Source organism: Dipodomys ordii, unplaced genomic scaffold, assembly GCF_000151885.1.
Source record: "Dipodomys ordii isolate 6190 unplaced genomic scaffold, Dord_2.0 Scaffold118, whole genome shotgun sequence".
NCBI lineage: Eukaryota > Metazoa > Chordata > Mammalia > Rodentia > Heteromyidae > Dipodomys > Dipodomys ordii.
The window spans coordinates 1,643,250-1,662,906 of record NW_012267334.1 but is presented as its reverse complement, the minus strand read 5'-3'; the positions used below and the strand labels follow the sequence as shown (position 1 = coordinate 1,662,906).

The window sequence follows — 19,657 nt, the reverse complement described above, 5'->3', positions numbered from 1 at the left end:
ATGGCTTCTATCACATGAGCCAAGGACACACCACAGAGGCGCAGCCGAGGGCTGGGGCCACGGGCAGAGACTGGTGAACGGGCCAAGTCCAGGAGGTGGCACTGCCCGCCAGGAACAAGAGCCTAGTTTGCGGTTCACTCCTCTCCCTGGGTTCTCTGGATTTGTGTGTTTGTGCCTGTCCCGTGGTTTGAACTCAGGGATTAGCTACTATCCTTTAGGTTGTTTTTTTCTTTCTTTCTTTCTTAATCAAAATTGGCACTCTACTCCTTGAGCCACAGCTGTACTTCTGGGTTTTGGCTGGTTAATTAGAGATCGGAGTCTTGTGGACTGTCCTGCTCAGGCTGGCTTTGAATGGTGATCCTCACATTCCAGCCTCCTGAGTAGCCGCCTTGGTCCCTGCATTCCCCTTCCCCCATAATCCTTACTTTATTGGAAAAAGACACCACCAAAGTGGGAGATCACTGCTCAGACCTAACACAACGAAGCACGATGACATTGTCACCGGTGGAGGAAACACACACCCAGGAAGTGGTCCAGATGGCGCGCGTGGCTTCCTTCCTGCGACCTGCCTTCCGTGCCCAGGGCGGCTGGCTCGGCCTCCCGGCTGGCCCAGCGCGGCAAAAACGGTCGCCGATCTTCAGGCCACCGGCACATTTTACGTCCAGGAAATAAGAACTGGCACTTTGAACCGGTGGTTTCTTTTGATGTGTTTTCCTCTTCCGAGGAGGGACAGAGGGACTCTGTAGCTGGGGACGTGGTCCTCTGGCCAGCCTAACCTGGCCTGACCCTAGAGACCGCGTCCCGTGGCCAGCTCAGCCCTGGGCTCTCAATGATCCGGTCCCTTCTCAGGGAAGGTGTCAGGAGAGGCATGGGGCCGTTTGCGGTCCCCATCCTGGCCGCTCCTCCATGTCTAAACCCAGCTGTTGCTTGGGTGACGTCCTCCCCTTCGGTCCCTGTCCTTGGCTCGCCCCGCCCTGCAGGCGCCCAGCTTCCCTCTTACTCCAGCCATCTCCAGCCTCTGCTCATCCCCTTTGCCGACGCCTGCCAGGTCCTTGCAGCACGCCCATGTCGCTGCCTTGTGGGTAGAGCTCTCTGGACTGTGTGGAGTCATTCCAGCTTGGCATGCACTGGGCTTCTCAAGAAGCAACACAAGTTAGATGACTGTGTGCTATGTCATCCTCCCTCCCTCCCTCTCTCCCTCCCTCCCCTCCTCCCTCCTCCCCCCTCTTCCTCCATCCCTCCTTCCTTCCTTCCTTCTCCCTTCCTTCCTTCCTCCTCCCCCCTTTCTCCCTCCCTCCTTCCCTCGTTCCCTTCCTTCCTCCCTTCCTTCTTCCCTCACTTCCCTCCTTCCTCCCTTCCTCCTTCTCTGCCTCCCTCTCTCCCTTCCTTCCTCCTTTCCTTCCTTTTTTCCTCCCTTCCTCCCTTCCTTCCTCCCCTTCACTCCCTTCCCTCCTTCCTCTCTCCCTTCCCTCCTTCCTCTCTCCCTTCCCTCCTTCCTCCTTCCTCCTTCCCTTCCTTCCTTCCCTCCTCCCTCACTTCCCTCCTCCCTCCTCCATCCCTCCCGAGCAGACTCCACCCTCCTCGCAGCAAAATCTCCACCCAGTACCTGCGTTACCTAGGCAACTGGCACACCTGGAAGAGGTCACATCTGCATCCGCTGAGGTCACATCTGAATTTGATGTGGCCACACCTTTCTCCATACCCTAGATAAGGCCTAGCCCAGGCCCAGATGCTCTTTTTCCCAGCTCTCTCTCTTTCCCAGCTCTTTTCCACCTCTTTCCCAGGTCTTTCCCAGGCCTTTCTCAGCCGCGTGGAGGGCCAACATGGCCTGGTGCCAGCCAGAACAATGAATAAACCTACCCCTTACCTAAATACCACATGCATGGTGTAGTTCTTACTCGGCTACCTCTTTTTAAAAACCTAACACCTTTCTTTCTTTCCTCCCTCCCTGCTTTCCTCCCTCCCTTTTTTCCTCCTTCCCTCCCTCCCTTCTTTCCTTTCTTTCTTTTTCTGTGGATATTGGTACCTGGGCCTTGAACTCAGGGCCTTGGATATTGTTTGGCTGGCTTGAGGCTGGCACTCTACCACTTGGGCCATACCTCTACTTCTGGCTTTTTGCTGGTCTCTCAGATTGGTTAGCCTAGACTGTCTGTGAATTACGATCTCGGCCTCTTGAGTAGCTAGGATTACAGGCCTGAGCCACCAAAGCTCGGCCACGCAGGCACCCTAATGCACCAGTACCTCTGGCGTGTGCCCCGCCCGCGGGCTGCTGGGGGGTGCACAAACCAGGCCCAGAGGCAAGCCGGAAAGAGGGGGCGCTGCGAGGAGGCAGGAAAAGGCTCCTCTCGGCCAAGTGTTGGACTCTCCAGAGTAGACATGGCTCAGAAAGATCCTGGGGAGCCCTGCGGTGTCCGTTGTGCGAGGAAATAGTCCACTGTGGACTGGGTCAGAAGATTCTGGAACATTCTCCTGAGCTGCACATTCTCTGTGGTTAGTCCAGGGAGTCAGTTAGGCGCCGCTTGTGTCTGTAGCAGGTGTGCAAAGTGCTGCTGGGAGCCGCGGCTGTGGGAGCGTGCTCAGCCGCATCGCTGCCCGTTGGAGGCCTTCTGTCCTTCCCCAGGGGTCCTGAAGCCACTGGCTGGAGACCAGAGACCAGAACAGGAGACATGACGGACCCGAGCCCAACAGAGCCTGCTGGAGCCGCTGTGTGGGCGCAGTGTTCTCGTGCCGTGGGACCGATGCTGGGCACCATTCCATTCATGAGCAGAGGTGCCCGGGCACTGAGGTCTTGCTTTTGCTGTCTTGGGTCATCCCCTGGGATGGGGTGGGCCCAGGAACCCTGGCTCCTCCCTGGGGCTCTGGGCACTGCCCTTGCTTGGTGAACGTATTTCTCCTTGTTTCCCTGACACCAGTGCCAAGTCAACCTGTGAGCCCAGCGCCCAGAAGCAGTGTACCCTGAGCCCCAGCCACAGGCAAGAACATCATCTTTGGGTACTGGACGTGTGGGGCCCCTGCCTTGGATAACCAGACTCTTCCTAGCCCCAGGCAGGTCCACGAAGCTGGAGCACCATGTCTAGGTCTGCCCAGCGTGGAGCAACCTCCAGCCCGCTCTGCTGTAAAGTGACACCACTGGGTCCCTCGTGGGGCCTGCCTCATGCTGCCTCTAGGGGCAGAACCCCCCAACTACCCCGGAGCAAGGCTGCCTTCCCCCCCCAAAATTTGGCCCCCAAGTCCAAATTTCCTGAACACCTAGTTTCCCTTCTGTCCTTCCTTCCTTCCTTCCTTCTTTCCTTCCTTCCTTCCTTCCTTCCTTCCTTCCTTCCTTCCTTCCTTCCTTCCTTCCTTCCTTCTTTCTTTCCTTCCTTCCTTCCTTCCTTCCTTCCTTCCTTCTTTCTTTCCTTCCTTCCTTCCCTTTCCTTTATTCCTTTCCCTTTCTTTCTTCTTTCTTTCTTCCTTCCTTCCCTCCTTCCGTGTGTGTGTGTGTGTGTGTGTGGTATCTCTCACTCTTGCTTGGCTTTTTTTATTCAAGGCAGATGCTCTACCACTTGAGCCATAGCTCTACTTCTGGCTTTTTTGCCTGTCAATTGGAGCCAAGAGTTTCATGGACATTTCTGCGCAGGCCGGCTTTGAGTCACCCCGCAGCCTCAGCCTCGTGGGATATCAGGCCACCAGCTCATGGGTGCCCAGCTTGAGGAGTTTCTTGACAAACGACTTTTCCTGGAATTTTTTTTGAAACTTTTTTTTTTTAATCGGTTATGGGGCTTGGACTCGGGGCTTGGACACTGTCCCTGAGCCTCTCTGTGTTCGTGGCTAGTACTCTACCACTTGAGCCACAGCACCCCTTTCTGTTTTCAAATGTTTAATTGGAGATGAGTTTCACAGGAACTTTCTGCCTGAGCTGGCATCAAACTGTGATCCTCAGATCTCAGCCTCCTGAGTAGCTAGGGTGACAGGCGTGAGCCACCAGCGCCTGGCCTAGGGATATGAGGGTCATTTCTTCTTGGACTGGAGCTGAAGGCAGCCCCTGCAGCGGCTCCCTGCGGGGTGACAGCAGGCTGAAGTGGGGAGAGGGTGCCCCCTGCTGGTGTGATTCGTGTGTGGGAGGACCCTGCTATGCCTGTGTGTGTGTGCGTGAGTGTGCGCGTGCACACGCATGTGAATGCAGGCATGGGGTGGAGGGGCTTGATCTCAGGGCCTGGGCTCCATCCCTGAGCTTTTTTGTACAAGGTAGTGCTCTACCACTTGAGCCACAGCGCCGCTTCCATTTTCCTGGTGGTTCATTGGAGGTAAGAATCTAATGGACTTTTCTGCCCAGGCTGACCCTCAGATCTCAGCCTCCTGAGTAGCTGGGATTACAGGTGTAGCTGGGATTACCCAGCTAGGACCCTTCAGATACGTCTCCCAAAAGAGACTCCTAGCCTGTTGGGCAATAGGCAACTGCATTTGGAGCTGGGGCAGAGAATGGACGCAACGAGCCTTCACACACATTATTTAGCACCCCACATTGAAAAACCCACATCAAAGCACCCATGGGAACTGGGTGCTGGTAGCTCACACCTATAATCCCACCTACTCAGGACTGAGATCTGAGGATTGTGGTTCAAAGCCAGTCCGGAAAGCCCCTGAGACTCTCTATCTCCAATTTTTTTTTTTTTTAAACTGGAAGTAGCTGTTGGTAAAAAAAAAAAAAAAAAACAGAGTGGGGTGGGGCTGGGAAGGTGGCTCAGTGGTAGAGTGCTTGCCTAGCATGCATGAGGTCCTGGTTTCAATTCCTCAGAACCACATTAAGAAACAAAAAGCCCTCAAGGACAGCAGCCGGAGCTGCAGGTTATTTCATCTGAGACCCAAGGCCTGGGGGGGGGGGAGGGGGTGGCCAGGCAAGACTTTAGGCCAGCAGCCTTGGCCCCATGGCCTCCCCCCCCCGCCCCCCTGCAGGTTGCAGCTCCAGTGGCTATAAGGAGAGCCCTGCACTTGAGCCCTGCACTTGCTTGACTGGGGCTTCGGCCCCCACCAGGTCTCTGACTCCTCCACAGCCCCTTCCTCCAGTGCTCCAGCCGCATGCTGGAGGGGCAAGCAAGCTGGGAGGGGAGGCGGTGAGGACTTAGAAAGGAGACAGGCAGGTGACAAGAGCTGGGTGGGCCCTGGACCCCTCCCTCGGAGCCCTGCCCCCTCCCCTCACCCTCACGCGGTCCAGAGCCCTCCTACTCTCTGCCTTCTCCACCTGTGGGGCCCATGGGGGCGGGGAGTCCCAGGTGTCCCAGCGCGGGTGAGGCTGGGGGGGCGGGGCGGAGCCTGCACTGGCACTGCCGGTTTCCTGGCAACCTTTGGGTGGGGCAGGCTGGCTTCCTTCCACCTCCCTCCCGCACCCTCCCGCACCCGCCCGCGTCTCGCTGCCCACTTCCAGCCTACAGAGAGTGCCGGCTCTGGGGCTCTTCACCCCGCGCCCTCTGGCCTTCCAGCTGGTGAGTACCTGGTGGTGGAGGGCATTCCTGAACCCTACCCAGTCTGCCCAGACCCCTTGGAGGAAGGGAATGAGCGCGGGACAGAGGGGGTAGTGAGGATGGACACACAGACGGATGGATGGACACATAGACTCGAGTCTTCTCCTTAACCCTCTGAGCTCAGGCCAAGCCTGATTGGCATCCAATGGACCTGCCTCTGTTTCCCCACTGGTAAAATGAGACCAGACATTGCCCAGCCAGCCGGCTCCGAGTGGGCTGAGGTTGTGCTCTGCATCTGCAAGCAATCGCCTCCACCATGAGATGGAAGAGGACGGCTGGACGGGCCTGGAGTGCCCAGCTCTGCCCGACACGCTGCACCTAACACCCAGTGGACATAGGGCCGGCTCCTTGGCTGGCCTGTCCTTCTAGAAGCTCCCCCATCACATCAGGGTCAGAGAGTAACAGAAGGCTTGTGGAAGGGCAGAGGGCCACACCCTAGGGTAACGGGCTCAGACCCCCAGGGACAGGGTACCCACGCCCCAGGGCCTGGGGGCTGAGTCCCCGGGGATGAGGTATCCATGCCATGGCTGATTCCACAGATCCAGTCTCTGGCCGGGAGCTGCCCGGTCAGCAGCCACAGGCTCCTCAGGAAGTCCTGGCAAGGGGCAGGTGGGTGCAGTGAGCAGTATCGGGGTGCCCGGTCACCTGGCCTCTGTGTAGGCGTGGCCTGGGGACCAGCTCAGGAGCCCCATGGGGAAGGCAGGTCAGTGGACACTGCCCCCAGGGTGGCCCTGGCCTGGCCTGGGTGGGCCTGGGCCCCTGCCGGGGGTGGGGGGACTCCGCTGCATAGCCAGCGGTGGAGGAGCTTGGACCAGGCTGGAGCTTGATGGTGGCTGTGGCTACATTTCCCAAATGCAGCACCTCCTCCTGCAGTGTCCAGGGCTCCAGGGCGAGCACGTATTTGCCTGCATGGCTTACTGTTTAATTTGTATTCGTTTTTGGTGTTTTCAGACAGTCTTACTATGTAGCCCAGGCTGGCCTCAGACGTCTAATCCTCCTGCTGTAGACTCCTGAGTGCTGGGTTAAAGGGGTGCGCCATGACTGGTGTGTCCCTGTGATTGAGCACTGCCTCGTTGTACCCTTTCTGCGTGCCGTTCTGGCTTCCCCCACAGCACCCAAATGGCCATTTATTGCGTCACTGTGTTCCCGCGTTGTGTCTGCCACCTTGGCGTCAGGCCCAGGGCCCGCTGGAGGCAGCAGTGAGCCCCCCCCCCCGGGGAGCAGCCTGAGCTGGTTTGTGTCTGGCTTTGTCCGTGTGTGTACTGTGGTATTGTGTTTAGTGTGCAATGTGTGTTGTGTGTGTAGCGTGTGTTTTGTGGTAGCCATGTTATGTGTCATGTGCGCGGTGTGTGTGTGCTGTGCTGTATTGTGTGCAGTGTGTTGTGAGTCACATGTGTGTGTGTTGTGTGTCTCCACGGGGTCTATGCTTTCACCACAGGGCCCAGGCCTCCCCTTCTGTGTGCTCTCCCCAGGGGCGGGGAGCGGGCAGCTGCAGGTGCCCCAAGGCTCCATTCCCTGGGCATCCGATGCTGCGGCTTTGGGGTCTGGCTGGCTGGTTGGGTGGACAGGGTGGCAGTTGGGTGCCATGCCAACACCAGGACACCAGGCCCGTTGCTGCGGACTGGCAGCAGGGAGGGCCGTGCCCGTTTCCCCTTCATGGCCCCCTGGCTGCCCAGCCTGCCAGGACCTGCTCTGGGTTTATTTCCAGCGCCAAGGCGGTGAGAATAAACAAATGTCACCCCTTAGAACAAACACCCTCCCCGCTCCCTCCCCCGCTGGCGGGGCGGGTGGGCTGCCTCCCCCTCCCTCCCTGCCCCTGCCTGTGCGGTGCCCATGCCGGCCTACCAGGCAGGGGTCAGCTTGGCCGCAGCATGGGCTCTGGGGTGGATCTTGAGGTGGTGCCGTGGGGCTCCCTGCCCTTCTTTTCTTCCTCTGTGTATAGCCAGGTGAGTACCTGGTCTCCGGCATTGTCTGACCCCTCGGGAGCCCCGCTAAGGGGTGAGGAGCGCTGCGGCCGGCCTCCGCTGGGAAGCAGACAGCTGCCCCAGGGCCTGGCCCCGCTTTCCTGCCGTGCCCGGTGTCAGAGTGCATGCTACTGTGTTGGCATGTGTGCGCCGTGTGTGTGTGTGCGCCCGTGTGTGTGTGTGTGTGTGTGTGCGCCCGTGTGTGTGTGTGTGTGCACCCGTGTGTGTGTGTGCGTGCCCATGTGTGTGTGTGTGCACCCGTGTGTGTGTGTGTGTGCACCCGTGTGTGTGTGTGTGTGTGTGTGTGTGTGTGTGAGAGAGAGTGTGATACGCACGCAAAGCCTGAGTCTTGAACTCTGGGCCTGGGCACTGTCCCTCAGTTGTTGTTTTTTTTCCTCAAGGCTAGTGCTCTATCACTTGAGCCACAGCTCCACTGCTAGCTTTTTACTAGGTAAGTGGAGACAGGACTGTCAGGGTTTTCCTGCCTGGGCTGGCTCAGACCTCAGCCTCCTGAGGAGCTGGAATTGCAGGGGTGAGCACCGGCACCGCTCTGTTGGATTTCCTTCCTACTTCCTCCCTGCCAAGAAGCCACCCCTGGCTCCGTGTGGCCCTGAGGACACGGGTGTTGCTCTTGGGCCCTTGGTAGAGCACAGGAGCAGCTCTGCCAGGACCTGGGCCTGTCCAAGCTGATTCCCATGTCCCCTCCCCCCAGGGCTGACCCAGGGCTGGACAGCACAGGCTCAAGTCCACAGAGGCTCTCTGTGATCCAATGTTAGTAGCCAGCCAGGCTGGGTTCCAGCCCCAGGGGCGGGGGCAGACAGGGATCTGACCGTCCAAGGGTGGAGGTCCAGGTCACACGTCACAGAGAGGGGAAGGGGGAGGCTGAGAATGGCAGGGTCTGCCTGTGCCCAGGGAGCCAGGCTGGAGGTCCACACGCCACAAGGTGGAGCTGAGGGAGAGGACCTAGCCTGTGCCAGGGGCCGGGCAGGCCCGGACGGCATGGACCCCCAGACGGCATGGACCCCCAGCCTGGCCTGCGGGGGAGTGGGCTTGGCTGGGCACTGCCAGGTGGGTGCCCCGTTCTTCTGTGAGTTCCGTGGCTTCCTAGGAGTCTTGTTGGTTTTTAGGGAGACGCAGTGCTGAGTCCCAGCTAGCCAGCCTGTGTGGCCGTCCTGGGCCGGACGGGCAGTCTGTGCCAGGGACTGAGGGGACCAGCCTTGGTTTTCATTGTTTTGCCCTCTCTTTTTTTGGACAGTGCTGGGATTTGAACTCAGGGCCTCACAGTTGCCAGGCAGGCCCTTTTACCGCAGAGCTGCACCTCCTGCTAACCTTGCTCTTTCTGCAGGCAGCGCTGCCTCCCTCTGTGCTGTGGTGTCTTCTGGAGACAGCGGGGCCCTGAATGCCTGGCAGGAACAGCTGAGCATCCGCGGTCCTCCTCAGACAGACAGAGCAGCCGGCCTGCAGGCTGGGGGGACTTGGCCAGCTCGCTTCTCTCCTGTCTTCTCTCTTTAGGGGTCAGAGCCAGGAGCCCAGAACCCCAATGGCTCCAGGGGCCAACAAGGCGGAGTGAGCATCCGAAGGGACCGGGCCTCTGGTGGTTGGATGGCGCAGGGCTATGGCGCTGGGCCTACCTAGGTGCCCTTCTTCATGGCCTCAGAGGGGCCACCCAGACCTGAGGACAGGGGGACTCGGGGAGCTAGAGGAGCCCCAAGGGCGGCCCTGACATGTCCGGGCTCCCAGGTGATATGGGGGACATCTAGTCACGTGTTGCTGTCCCTGAGCTCCTGAAATGTGCTGGGCCTGCTGCCTGGAGTGGCCCAGCGAGGTCAGCCCGGGGTGGGCAGTGAGGCGCAGTCCCCGCCAGCGCGCCCACAGGCCCTTGCCCGTTGGGTATAGCACGTGTTTGAAGGGTCTAGAAGGCCACACGCCTCTTGCAAACTGTGGAGGGCTCGCTGGCCGCCTCGGGCTTTTCCCTGGGAAAAGGTCTCACAAGGTCTTGGAGGAGCACACGGGTGGGTCCGCTCCGGCTCAGCCTCGCGGGCGGCGTCCGCGTGGCGCAGGAGAGCTTGGCTCCAGCAGGGCAGAGGCACTGCCAGCGAGCTCCTGCTGTTCCAGAGGCTGCGTCTGGCTGGGGGGTCTGCTCTGGGGCCTGGACTGGGACTGGGGCCCTGCTGTGGGCCAAAATGTTGGCTGTTGGAAGGCTGGGGAAACTGGAGGGGTGCAAGGGGCGGCACCCCCCGTTTCTAGCAGGTCTCTCCTTGGTCTCCGCGCACAGGCATCTGGGGTATCTTCCTGAAGTCAGAAAAAGGCTGAGGTAGGGCTGGGGCGGTGTGAGCCCCAGGCCCCAGCCCTGCTAACAGAGAGAAGACAAGGAGAAGAGGCAGAGGAGCTCTGGGCATTCTCCATACCACCTTGGGGGCAGTAGCCCCTCGCTCTGTGGTGTGGGCGATGCCCACTCCCGGCAGGACGTCTGGTCCAGTGCACACCCCAGCGGCCGGCAGGGAGGAGGTGGCAGAGCCAAGCCACCTGGCGCTTCACAATCCTCAGGGTGGGTGGGGGCGGGCGGGGCCCAGTGCCCAAGGTTACCCTGGGGGCTGGGGCTGAGCTGGGATTGGTTCAGCGAATTGGTCCAATGCTGAACCCAGGGCAGGCCAACCGCAGAGCCGTATCCTTCCCGCCATGGCACCCTCCTGGGTCGTCACGAAGGTGACCAGAGGCCTCCGGGGGTGTGGCAGGGAAGAGCAAGCGAGCGGGGCTCCTCGTCAGGCAGCGCCGGGGGCGCTGTTCTGAGCCCCGGCTTGGAGGGGGGGTTGGAGGCCTTGCTGTCGCTGAGTGACATGGGTGATTATGCTGTCATGGCCCCCTGGAATTCTCTCCGTCCTGTGAGGGGCAGACGAGAGGAAGCCCCGGAGCTACTTCCGGTTGCAGCCTGTGCCTGTCATCCCCACCCACTACCCATGACCTTCGGGAGGGCTGCCCCTCGGACCAGGGCGTCGGCACAGGCCAGCAGCCAGGGTTGGGCGGCGCCGGTGCATCCTGAGTGGTGCCTGCTGAGCAGCGGCCTCGGAGGGAGGCCGTGATGTGAAATCCGCCTTGGGCCCGGTGGTGGCTGGGCTCATTCTGTGCACTCACCGGCCTCCACCAAACCAGCATGCCAGCCCCCGTCCTGGACCTGCTGCCAGTGCCCGTGGGCGTGGTACCACAGCCCTGCCAGAGCGAGAGCTGGCCCAGCCTCCTCTCCCTGGGGAGAGCCGCCCGAGGGAAGGGCAGCGTCGGGCCCAGGTAGTGCTTGTCTGGATTGTGTCAGCGCAGTGGTGAGCACGGGACGGCCCGGCTAGCCACCAGGCTGAGGCAGGAGGAGGCGGCTGAGCACAGGCGCCTGGAGCCCAGATCTGCCCTGCTGGGCACCTCTAGTGTTCCCATCTGTAAATTGGGTTGATCATATTTGTAGTTTTGTGTGTGTGTGTGTGTGTGTGTGTGTGTGCACGTGCATGCATGTGCATTGCATGAGTATGTGTGCATGTGTGCGTGCATGTGTACGTGCCAGTACCAAGGCTTCCGCACAGAGTTTTGCATTCTCACTTGGTTTTTATTTTCTCTCATGGCTGGTGCTTTACCTCTTGAGCCACATGTCCACTCCAGCATTTTTCTGCCCAAACTGGCTTTGAACTGAGACCCTCCAGGTTTTAGTCCCTTTGGGTTAACTGAGATGCTAGGTGTGAGCTGTTGGCACCCAGCCTTGGTTTCTGTCTCCAAGGACAAGGTCAGCACAGCCGCCTGGTCCCTGCTGGGTCCCTCATGCGGTAAGACAGCGGCGTGGCCAGGGCCGCCTGGCCTCCAGCCTAACCAGCTGCTCCTTGTCCTCCCAGGGAAGACAGACTCCATCTCCCTGCGGCTAAACATGAGCTCATGGATGCCCTGAGGCGGCCGGGGCCATTTCGGGCAGTCCCTCCTGAGGCCTGGCCTGACTGCAGGGAGGAGCCTGGGTCCTGGGTGAGGACCCCCAGCCCGCCCACGTGGACCGCAGGCCAGGAAGACCAGGACGGGGGCAGCTCCGCGTCCTCCGTGTCATCGGGCCGCCTCTCAGGCTCCTCTGGTGGCCATGAACCCTGCTTCCCTCCCCGAGGGCCCTGGAGGGAGCGGCCGCCCCAGGCTCCGGGCCACCAGCGGCAGCCCAGAAAGAGAGACCCCCGGCTAGAGCAGCTGAGGGACAAGATCCGGGCCCAGGCCCAGTGGCAGGGGAGCTGCGCCTCCCTGGGCACCTCGGTGCCCTCCAGCACCCCACGCTTCTCCAAAGCCCCCGCTGTGGCACTCCCGAGGAAGAGCCGCAAGGTGACCAGCGCCCTGGCAGTCCCAGGTCAGTGGCAGCAAGGCCGTGGGAACAGGGAGGAGAGTCGGGGGGGCGAGGGGCTTCCGAGCTGGGGTGAGGATGAGGCGGGCGCATGGATGGGCAAGAGAGGGATGGTGCCCGGAAGGATGGGGCCACAGCGGCCCCTAGGAGGCGTGGAAGGGAGCTGGGGCCTGGGCCGGGGCCGGGGGCTGTGTCCCTGCTGCTTGAGGATCACAGTTCAAAAGCCAGCCTGGGCAGGAAAAGCTGTGAGACTCTTATGTCCAATTAACCACCAAAAAAGCTGGAAGTGAAGCTGTGGCTCAAGTGGTAGAGTGCTAGCCTTGAGCACAAAAGGGACGTCACCCAGGCCCTGAGTTCAAGCCCCAGTACGGGCACCAAAAAAGGCGGGGGGGGGGACTGGGACATGGGTGGCAATTTAATATCTAAAGAATGTTCTTGTTGATGGGATGTAGTGACCCAGTCCCTTTAGCTCTAAGGACACAGGGAGGTGTCTGCCTTTTTGACCCTTATTTCGTCTTTCAGTTTGGGGAAGTATAGGGTTTTGAACTCGGGGCTTTGTGCTCGCGAGGCAGACACTTGACCACTTAAGCCATGCCCACAGCTTTTCTTTCTTCCCTTTTAAGATTAAAAATCTTATTTAAAACAAAATTATGGTAAAAAACATACAAAAAGAAACTTCTTCTCTTCATTTCTTTTTGTTCTTTTGGCAATACTGGGTATTGAACTAAAGGCCTCACAAGGCATTCTACTACTTGAACCACAGCTGCCTCCCCTAGCAGCCTTGGTTGTTTTGGAGGGAGGTTCTGGATTTATGCCCTGGCCAGCCTGAACATTGACCTCCTACATGTGCTTTCCTGTGAGTCGCTGGGGTTGACAGACACACACCATTATACCCGGCTGTTGTGCTTCCCCCTGTAGCTGGGCTGACAGGTATACACTGCCACACCCAGCCCTGAGCTGGGACGGAACCACGTGAACTCTGATACTCGCATCTCTAGGTTTAGTTACAGTCACGACCCACTTTTCAATAGCAACGTTCTGTGCTGTCACCATGGTGACAAATGCAGGTTAAAGGAAGAGAGGCTTATTTTGACTCACAGCCTCAGAGAATGTGGCAGGGGAAAGCTGCTCACCTCCGGCATCCAGGAAGCAGAGAGAGAGAGAGAGAGTTCTCACCTCACTGCAGCCAGCAAGCAGAGCGTCGGGGAAGTGGGGAGCCAGGGAGGACAACAGGGAGAGTGAGCTACGTCCACCATTCCTGCTTCCCATCACTCCCCAAACATGCCCCTGATTATGATCTATCAGCAGACTGATCCATTGCACCAGTGCCCCCACGAGCTAATCTTTCTCAGCTGTTCAAGGCCAGTGTTCTACTTGAGCCTCAGCTCTAGTTCTGGGTTTGCTAATTCATTGGAGATAAGAGTCTCAAGGACTTTCCTGCCTGTGCTGGCTTCAGACTACAACCCTCTGATCTCAGCCTTCTGAGTAGCTAGGATGACAGGTGTGAGCTCTGAGTAGCCACTAGCACCTGGCTCAAAAATGGGATTTGCTGCATGTATGTGTGATGCCTGCCCCTGGGCAAGGCAGCCTAACCCACGCTGGGTGCCCAGCACCAGGTGTGCACAGCCATGAAGCCTCCGAGCAGTTAGCGTGCCAATGAGATGTGGCTGTCTGGCTGAGCGCCAGTGTGTGTCCAGATGGTGTGTTCTTGGGTCCGGCTCCAGGTCTGAGTGGCTCCAAACTAGAGCCTGGCCCTAGGAAGCCCTAGGGGGACCTCTTCACACACGCCTTTCCTTGCACTCTGCTCGGGCAGTGGGCATTCTGTGTGGGGGGTGGGGGTGGGGCGCAGGCAGCACCCAGCCTGGGGCCGGGGCGGGAGCTCTCCCAGGCCATCCCGTGAGCAGCTCCGGGTTGGAGGCTTGGATCGTGGTGTGGACCACATGTGGTGACCTGTTCACAGGTAAAGAGACAGAGGGCGCGCAGCCCCTAGCGGGAGAGGGCTGAGGGAGGAGGTGGAGCTGGCCTCTAGTCTCTGAGTCCTGGGCTCCAAGCGCTGCCTCCCAGGAGGAGGACTCTGAGAAGAGCTTTCCGGTAAGGGAGCCAGGCAAGGGGCCCCGCAGGTGCCGTGTTCCCTGTTCCTTCCTGAAGGTGGGCAGCACCGCCCCTTCCCTCCCCACCCCAGACAACACCCAGACAACCTTGGAGGTGGTGAAGGCTGTGGGTAGACTGGGGGGAGGGTGGTGGAGGAGTCTGAGAGCAGAGGGAGGGAGGGGTGGACAGGACCCGCTCTGGGGCCTGGAGGGCTGGGGTGTTTGGGGAACACGGCCTCTCCCTTCGGAGTGTGTCAGGTGGGTGCTGGGCAGGCCCAGGGTGGAGTCTGTGTCCACCAGCCAGGGGGATGGGAAGCCAGCCCTGCAGGACTTCTGCTCCCCGCAGGCTGCCCCAGCCATCCTGAGCACTCAGCTGGGGAGGACGGTGGGCTGTGCTCTGGAGCTGGGAGGTGGGCAGGGGAGAGGCTAGTTGGCACCCACCTGCCACCGCGTAGACAGCAGGTGCGGGTGCGCGGGGGTGTGTCCTACCATGCAGCTCTGGGCCAGACGGGCAGACAGGCCGGGGCCTGCAGGCTGCAGGCTGGGGCCAGCGCTGACTGCCCTTACCCCTCCTTCCCCTGAGGGTCACTACATCTGTTCTTCTAGCCAGTGGGCTGTGCCCCCGCCTCATTCCAGGGCAGCCACCCACCCATTGGCCCAGGATGCAGGACCCAGCCCCTTCCCGCCAACCAGAGCTCTCTAGAGGAAAGCCTTTAAAAACGAACACGATGGTAGTCTAGGCATCCAGGACTCTCCAATCCTAGCGACTCAGGAGGCCCAGGCCCAGGGGGTGGCAATTTGATGCCAATCCAGGCAGAAAAGACGATGAGAGACTCCATTTCCAAAATAACCAGCAAAAAGCCAGGCTGCAGTTGTGATTCAGTGGTAAAGCATCAGCTGTGCCCCTGTGAGACCCCAAGTTCAAATCCCAGCACCACAAATTGTGGTAAGCACAGGTAGCTCAAGCTCCCCGCCCTCCCCGCGCCCACCCACAGACCCCTCTTCTTCCCCACACGACCTCTCTGTCCTCACAAACTTTGCTCTCCATCTCTCCAACCCGCCACCTACTTCCAACTACTTCTTGTCTCTGTGCAGCGGCCAGCTCTGAAGAAATCATGTGACTGGAATCGCACAAGACTGTCCTTTTACTTTTTGTTTTTTTTTTTTTTCTTTTGGCTGTGGAGCCCAGTCTGGCCTCCAACATGGATCCTCTTGCCTCAGCCTCCAGTGCTGGAATTAAAGGCATGTACTACCATGCCTGGCTGAGGACTTGTCCATTTAAGGGCGCTTGGATCTTGAGTACCTTCCTGCCCACAGGATTGGGATCATAGAGCCATGACAGAAACCAAGATGGAACCCAGTGTGGTGGACGCCTGGCAACCTGGGGCATGGTCTTCCTCTCAGCCTGGCCAGGCCTCCTGGCTGGTTGGTGTTTGGGTTTGCAGGCACAGAGCCTAAATTAGGGCCAGTGGTGCTGGGAAATGCGGTAGACAGGCCTTGGGACTGGCTTTCCCCTGAGCAGTCTCTCGGCTTGCTACAGGAGGGAGGTTAAAGGAGCTTTGTCTGTGCTGGCCAGAGGGTGGGCCCCTCGTTCCCAGCCCTCCATCTTCTTCTCCTGGCCTGAGCAGAGGGGCTTCCTCCAGATGTGGTTCACGCGGTGGTTCATGCACTCAGCAGAGGAACCCAGGTTCCGCTTGGCGAGCAAGCGTGTGGTGCGTGTGCCGTCTTACTACTGACCCTCCCTCTTCCCTCTCTCCCTCCTCTCCCCCCACTCTCCTCCCTGAAGTTCCCTGGGAAAACGCCAAGAGGATGAAAAGCAGTTCTTATAAAACCGAGAAGGCCTCCAGACTGCCCGTCCCCAGCAGAGCTGCCAAAAGCAAAGGTGAGATTTGCTATTTGGGTCCCCAGCTGGCAGGCAGGCAGCCCTGCAGGACATGGGGGGCCCGGGACCCGCGGGGCTGGCCCCAGCACCAGGGTCTTGTTCTCAGAGCACTGAGATAACCGGTGGCTCCCGCTTCTATGACTTGGGATCTGGATGGCAGGCGGCACGCACGGGGAACAGGCACGCACCGGGAGGGAGGGGGGCGCGCGCAGACCCCGCCCTCCCCTGGCCCTGGGTGCAGGCCAGCCCCGGGTCGACATGGTGGCCGGTGCCAGGGCATGTCCAGGAGGGCTGTCCTCAGTGGCCCTGTGGGAGGCAGGAGGACTGGCAGGTTTCTAACTCAGGCCCCTCCCTGAGGCGGGGGGCTATGGAGACCTAGCCTCCCAGCCGAGGCGCTGCATTTGGAGTTGGGGCGTGGTCCTCGGGGTCCCCCCGGGCCAGGTGGGTGGCCGAGCCCTCAGGCCCCTCGGCACCTCCTCAGGGCCAGGCTGTGTGTGGCGCTGGCTCCCAGAACGTCCACCCGCTCTGTCCCAGCCGCTCTCCCCAGGGAGGCAGGCTGGCACCCGTTCAGGAGATGCAGAAACTGAGGCTGGGGAGGTTTCGCGTTCTGCCCGGGCCGGGGCACTGGGCTCTGGGAACACGCGGGGCTGCAGCCAGCTCTGTAGACCCTCCCTCTACACTGGCGGCAGCTCACAGCCTCCCCTCGGTGGGTGAGATCACAGTCCGGGTCCGTCTGCTTGGGCAGCGGGTGCTGCGGACCGTCTAGCACGGCCAGATGTCCCCAGGCAGCGCGGTGGCGTCTCCGCACCCTGCCCAGCGGAGGGGCCCCTGGGGAAGTGGGGCAGCTGGACAGGGCCAGTGCTGTGGGACAGGGAGGGCAGGGCTGCTCGGCGGGCAGAGGTGCCACCGGGCAGGCGTCCAGGAGAGGGGCCGTGAGAGGGCTCCCAAAAGGTTCCGGAAGATTCCTGAACCTGCATAAAACATGACCGCGTCATCCCCCCTCCCGGCCCCCAGCGTTTTGGTGCGCTTGGTTTTAATGGCTTCCTTGAAAAATGACCTGCCTCCTGCCTGACATGGGGTCAGAAGGGCACGCCACGGGCCGCATCCATCATCGTAAGCACCGTGTCACCCCGGCCACGGTGACCATTAGTTTCTGTCAGTGAGGCGGCCGCGGCCGGGCTAAGGAGAGATGAGTTGGGGTTCAGAGGTCACAGCCACAGGACTCGGGGATTGGATGAATTAGAAATTTGCTGTAGTTAACAAAAAATTAAACCACAATAGTTATAAAATATGCATCCATCCGGGCCAAAGGAAAATTAAGGCTGATATTTAATCTCCGATTATATGGCCTTGCTTTGCATTTGTTATCTTAGATTAGGTTGGCCCAGAGCGCTGACAGGGCACCTGGGGACGCCTTCCATTTCCACAGATTAAAAATCCGCTCGTAAAAAAATTAATTGCCATTAAACTGCTCCGTGGAAGAAAAAAATGTGCCCATCAGGGCCCATTCATCGACCAGGCCCCTCGGTGGGCTGGTGGGAGGGGGTCGAGCAGCCTGGAGGGAGGGGCTGGGGCCGAGGGCCGGCAGGTGGCAGCCGTCGGGGTACGTATGGTACGGGGGTGAAGCCCTGGCGGAGGTCCCTGCCCCCACACTCCACCTGCCACCCAGACATGACCCAGCCAAGCTCATTGCCCGGGTCTCCACCCTGAGCCAGCAGAGTCGGGGTTCGTCTTAGAAAGATGGTGGCCATCCATCCATCTTCGTGGCCCTGTAAAGAAGTGTTGTGAGGACGCTGAAATCCCAGGTCTAGGACTGTAAGCCAGCACGGTTGCCCTGTGCTGGCCTGGGCACCCTGTCCCTCCCTCCCCCAGGACGTGGCCAGAGAGCTGCCTGGTGCTGCCCGTCCTGGGGGGAGGTTGAGGCAGGGCAGGGGGTGTAGAATGGGCTCTGCTCGGCCAGGTGGTTTGCCCCGGGGCAGCCAAGGGCCTGGCTACTTGGCCAAGGAGAGAGCTTTGTCCTAGGTCTCAAGTTAGCACCACCATGGGCTGGACCCCAGAGCAGAGCGTGGGGGGACCAGGAACCCAGCACGCATGTGGTTTCTGCCTTAAAGAGTGGGCTGGGCCCACTCGGCGTGCCTGGGTGTGAATGTGTGTGCACACATGTGGCATGCGTATGTGTAGAGATGCACGTGAGTGTGCGTATGCATGAGAGTGCAGGTGTAATCGTGTGTATGGGAACATATGAATGAGTGTTTATGAGTGTGTGAGCGCGTGAGCAAAAAGTCTGCTTCCTGCCTTTGCTGGGTCCTGGGAAATGGGTCAGTAAAGACAGGCTGGCAGTGGTGGTTGGGGATTGGGACCTGGGATTCAAAGTAAAGCCTCAGTGAGTGGCGTTGAACGAGACAACAGGTTGAAGGAAAGCTGCTCTGTGTCTGGGACGTGGCGGGCCCTTTATTTCTGCTGCCTCTGGACGGCCAGGACTCTGGCACGGATCTATGGAGTGTGGTCAGCCGGAGCTTGGAGCCATGGCTCCTGCAGACGTGGCCTTATGCAGGCTGCCCTGCCCCAGGCCGCCTGGCCCCTCCCAGGGCACGCTGGGGGTAGGGGCTGGGGCAGGGCTCTGCTGCCCAGGCAGGGTGGTGGGGAGCCCCACTGCCCCCTCACTGAAGGGGAGTCTAAGGGTCTGAGGCATTAGGACACGGCCCACGGTCTCCCCAGCACAGGGCGCCGCTGCTCGGTGCCTGAGGGCTCGGCCCTGCACCCCAGGAAGGATTGCCCCGAGCCCCTTGGTCTCTGGGGACAGAGTGGAGCGAGCCACCTGTTCATCCACACCCCTCAGGGACCGTGGTGCCCGGCTGTGTGTGGGTGTCTTCTCTGTTTAAGATTCTGAGTTGGTTGGCGTTTACGCCTGGCGGAGAGGACAAGCACTGGTACGGTCGCTGCTGGGGCCCCCTCCGGCCCGCCCCAGGCTCCAGAGCAAGCCACCCTCCAGAGAGCCCGCCCCCGCTGCCGACTTAGGTACCTCTCGCCTCTGCCATGGGCTCTGTCCTGCTTTGCTACGGCATCTGGGGGCGGTAGGGTGGGCGTGGAAGAGGAGATGCCCCCAGCCACAGATGCACACCATTGGCAAAGGCGGTATAGGACCTGTCAATCGTCCTCCTAGTTCATTGCCTGGGAAGTGACTTTGGAGATAATTACCTTTCAAAACCCTATGATGGGGCTGGGAAGGTGGCTCAGTGGTAGAGCACTTGCCTTGCATACCTGAGGCCCTGAGTTCGATTCCCCAGCACCACATAAGCAAAAAAAAAAAAAAAAGCCAGAAGTGGCACTGTGGCTCAAGTGGTAGAGTGCAAGCCTTGAGCTGAAGAGCTCAGGGACAGCGCCCAGGCTCAGAGTTCAGGCCCCACAACCGGAGCAGCAAAAAAAAAAAAAAAAAAAAACCCTATGATGCGCACGCCGGCGGCTCTAGCTATTTATGAGGCTGAGATCTGAGGATCATGGTTCAAAGCCAGCCTAGGCAGGCAAGTCTATAAGAATTTTGTCTCTAGATAAACCACCAAAACACCAGAAGTAGACTCTGTGGTTGAAGAGGTAGAGCACCAGCCTTGAGAGAAAAAACTAAATGACAGCGTGAGGCTCTGAGTTCAAGCCCTTCCCCCAGAAGAAAACCTAGACAAGGCTGAGTGCAGCGGCTCAAGCCAGTAATCCTAGCTGCTTGGAATCCCCCAGGGGATCATGGTCCAAGGCCAGTTGGGGGAAGAAGAAGTTTGTGAGATGCCAACCAATGGCTGGGCACAGGGGGAAGCCCAGGGCCTGGGCAGGGCAGAGCTGCTGCCATCCTTGGTGGAGGACTGCAGCTCAGGCTGACC

At 59.8% G+C, this 19,657-nt stretch overlaps 1 protein-coding gene across 1 annotated transcript in view; it reads left to right on the top strand.

Annotated features, from left to right (window-relative positions):
- The first annotated feature begins 5,404 nt into the window (after positions 1-5,404).
- Positions 5,405-19,657, top strand: part of LOC105995598 (serine/arginine repetitive matrix protein 2) — a 44,848-nt gene continuing 30,595 nt past the window's right edge. Inside the window, exons 1-4 of the mRNA XM_013029366.1 lie at positions 5,405-5,462; positions 11,335-11,822; positions 15,693-15,788; positions 18,672-18,806. Coding sequence (XP_012884820.1) covers positions 11,375-11,822; positions 15,693-15,788; positions 18,672-18,806 — 679 coding nt within the window. The 5' untranslated portion in view covers positions 5,405-5,462; positions 11,335-11,374. The remainder of the gene's footprint in view (positions 5,463-11,334; positions 11,823-15,692; positions 15,789-18,671; positions 18,807-19,657) is intronic.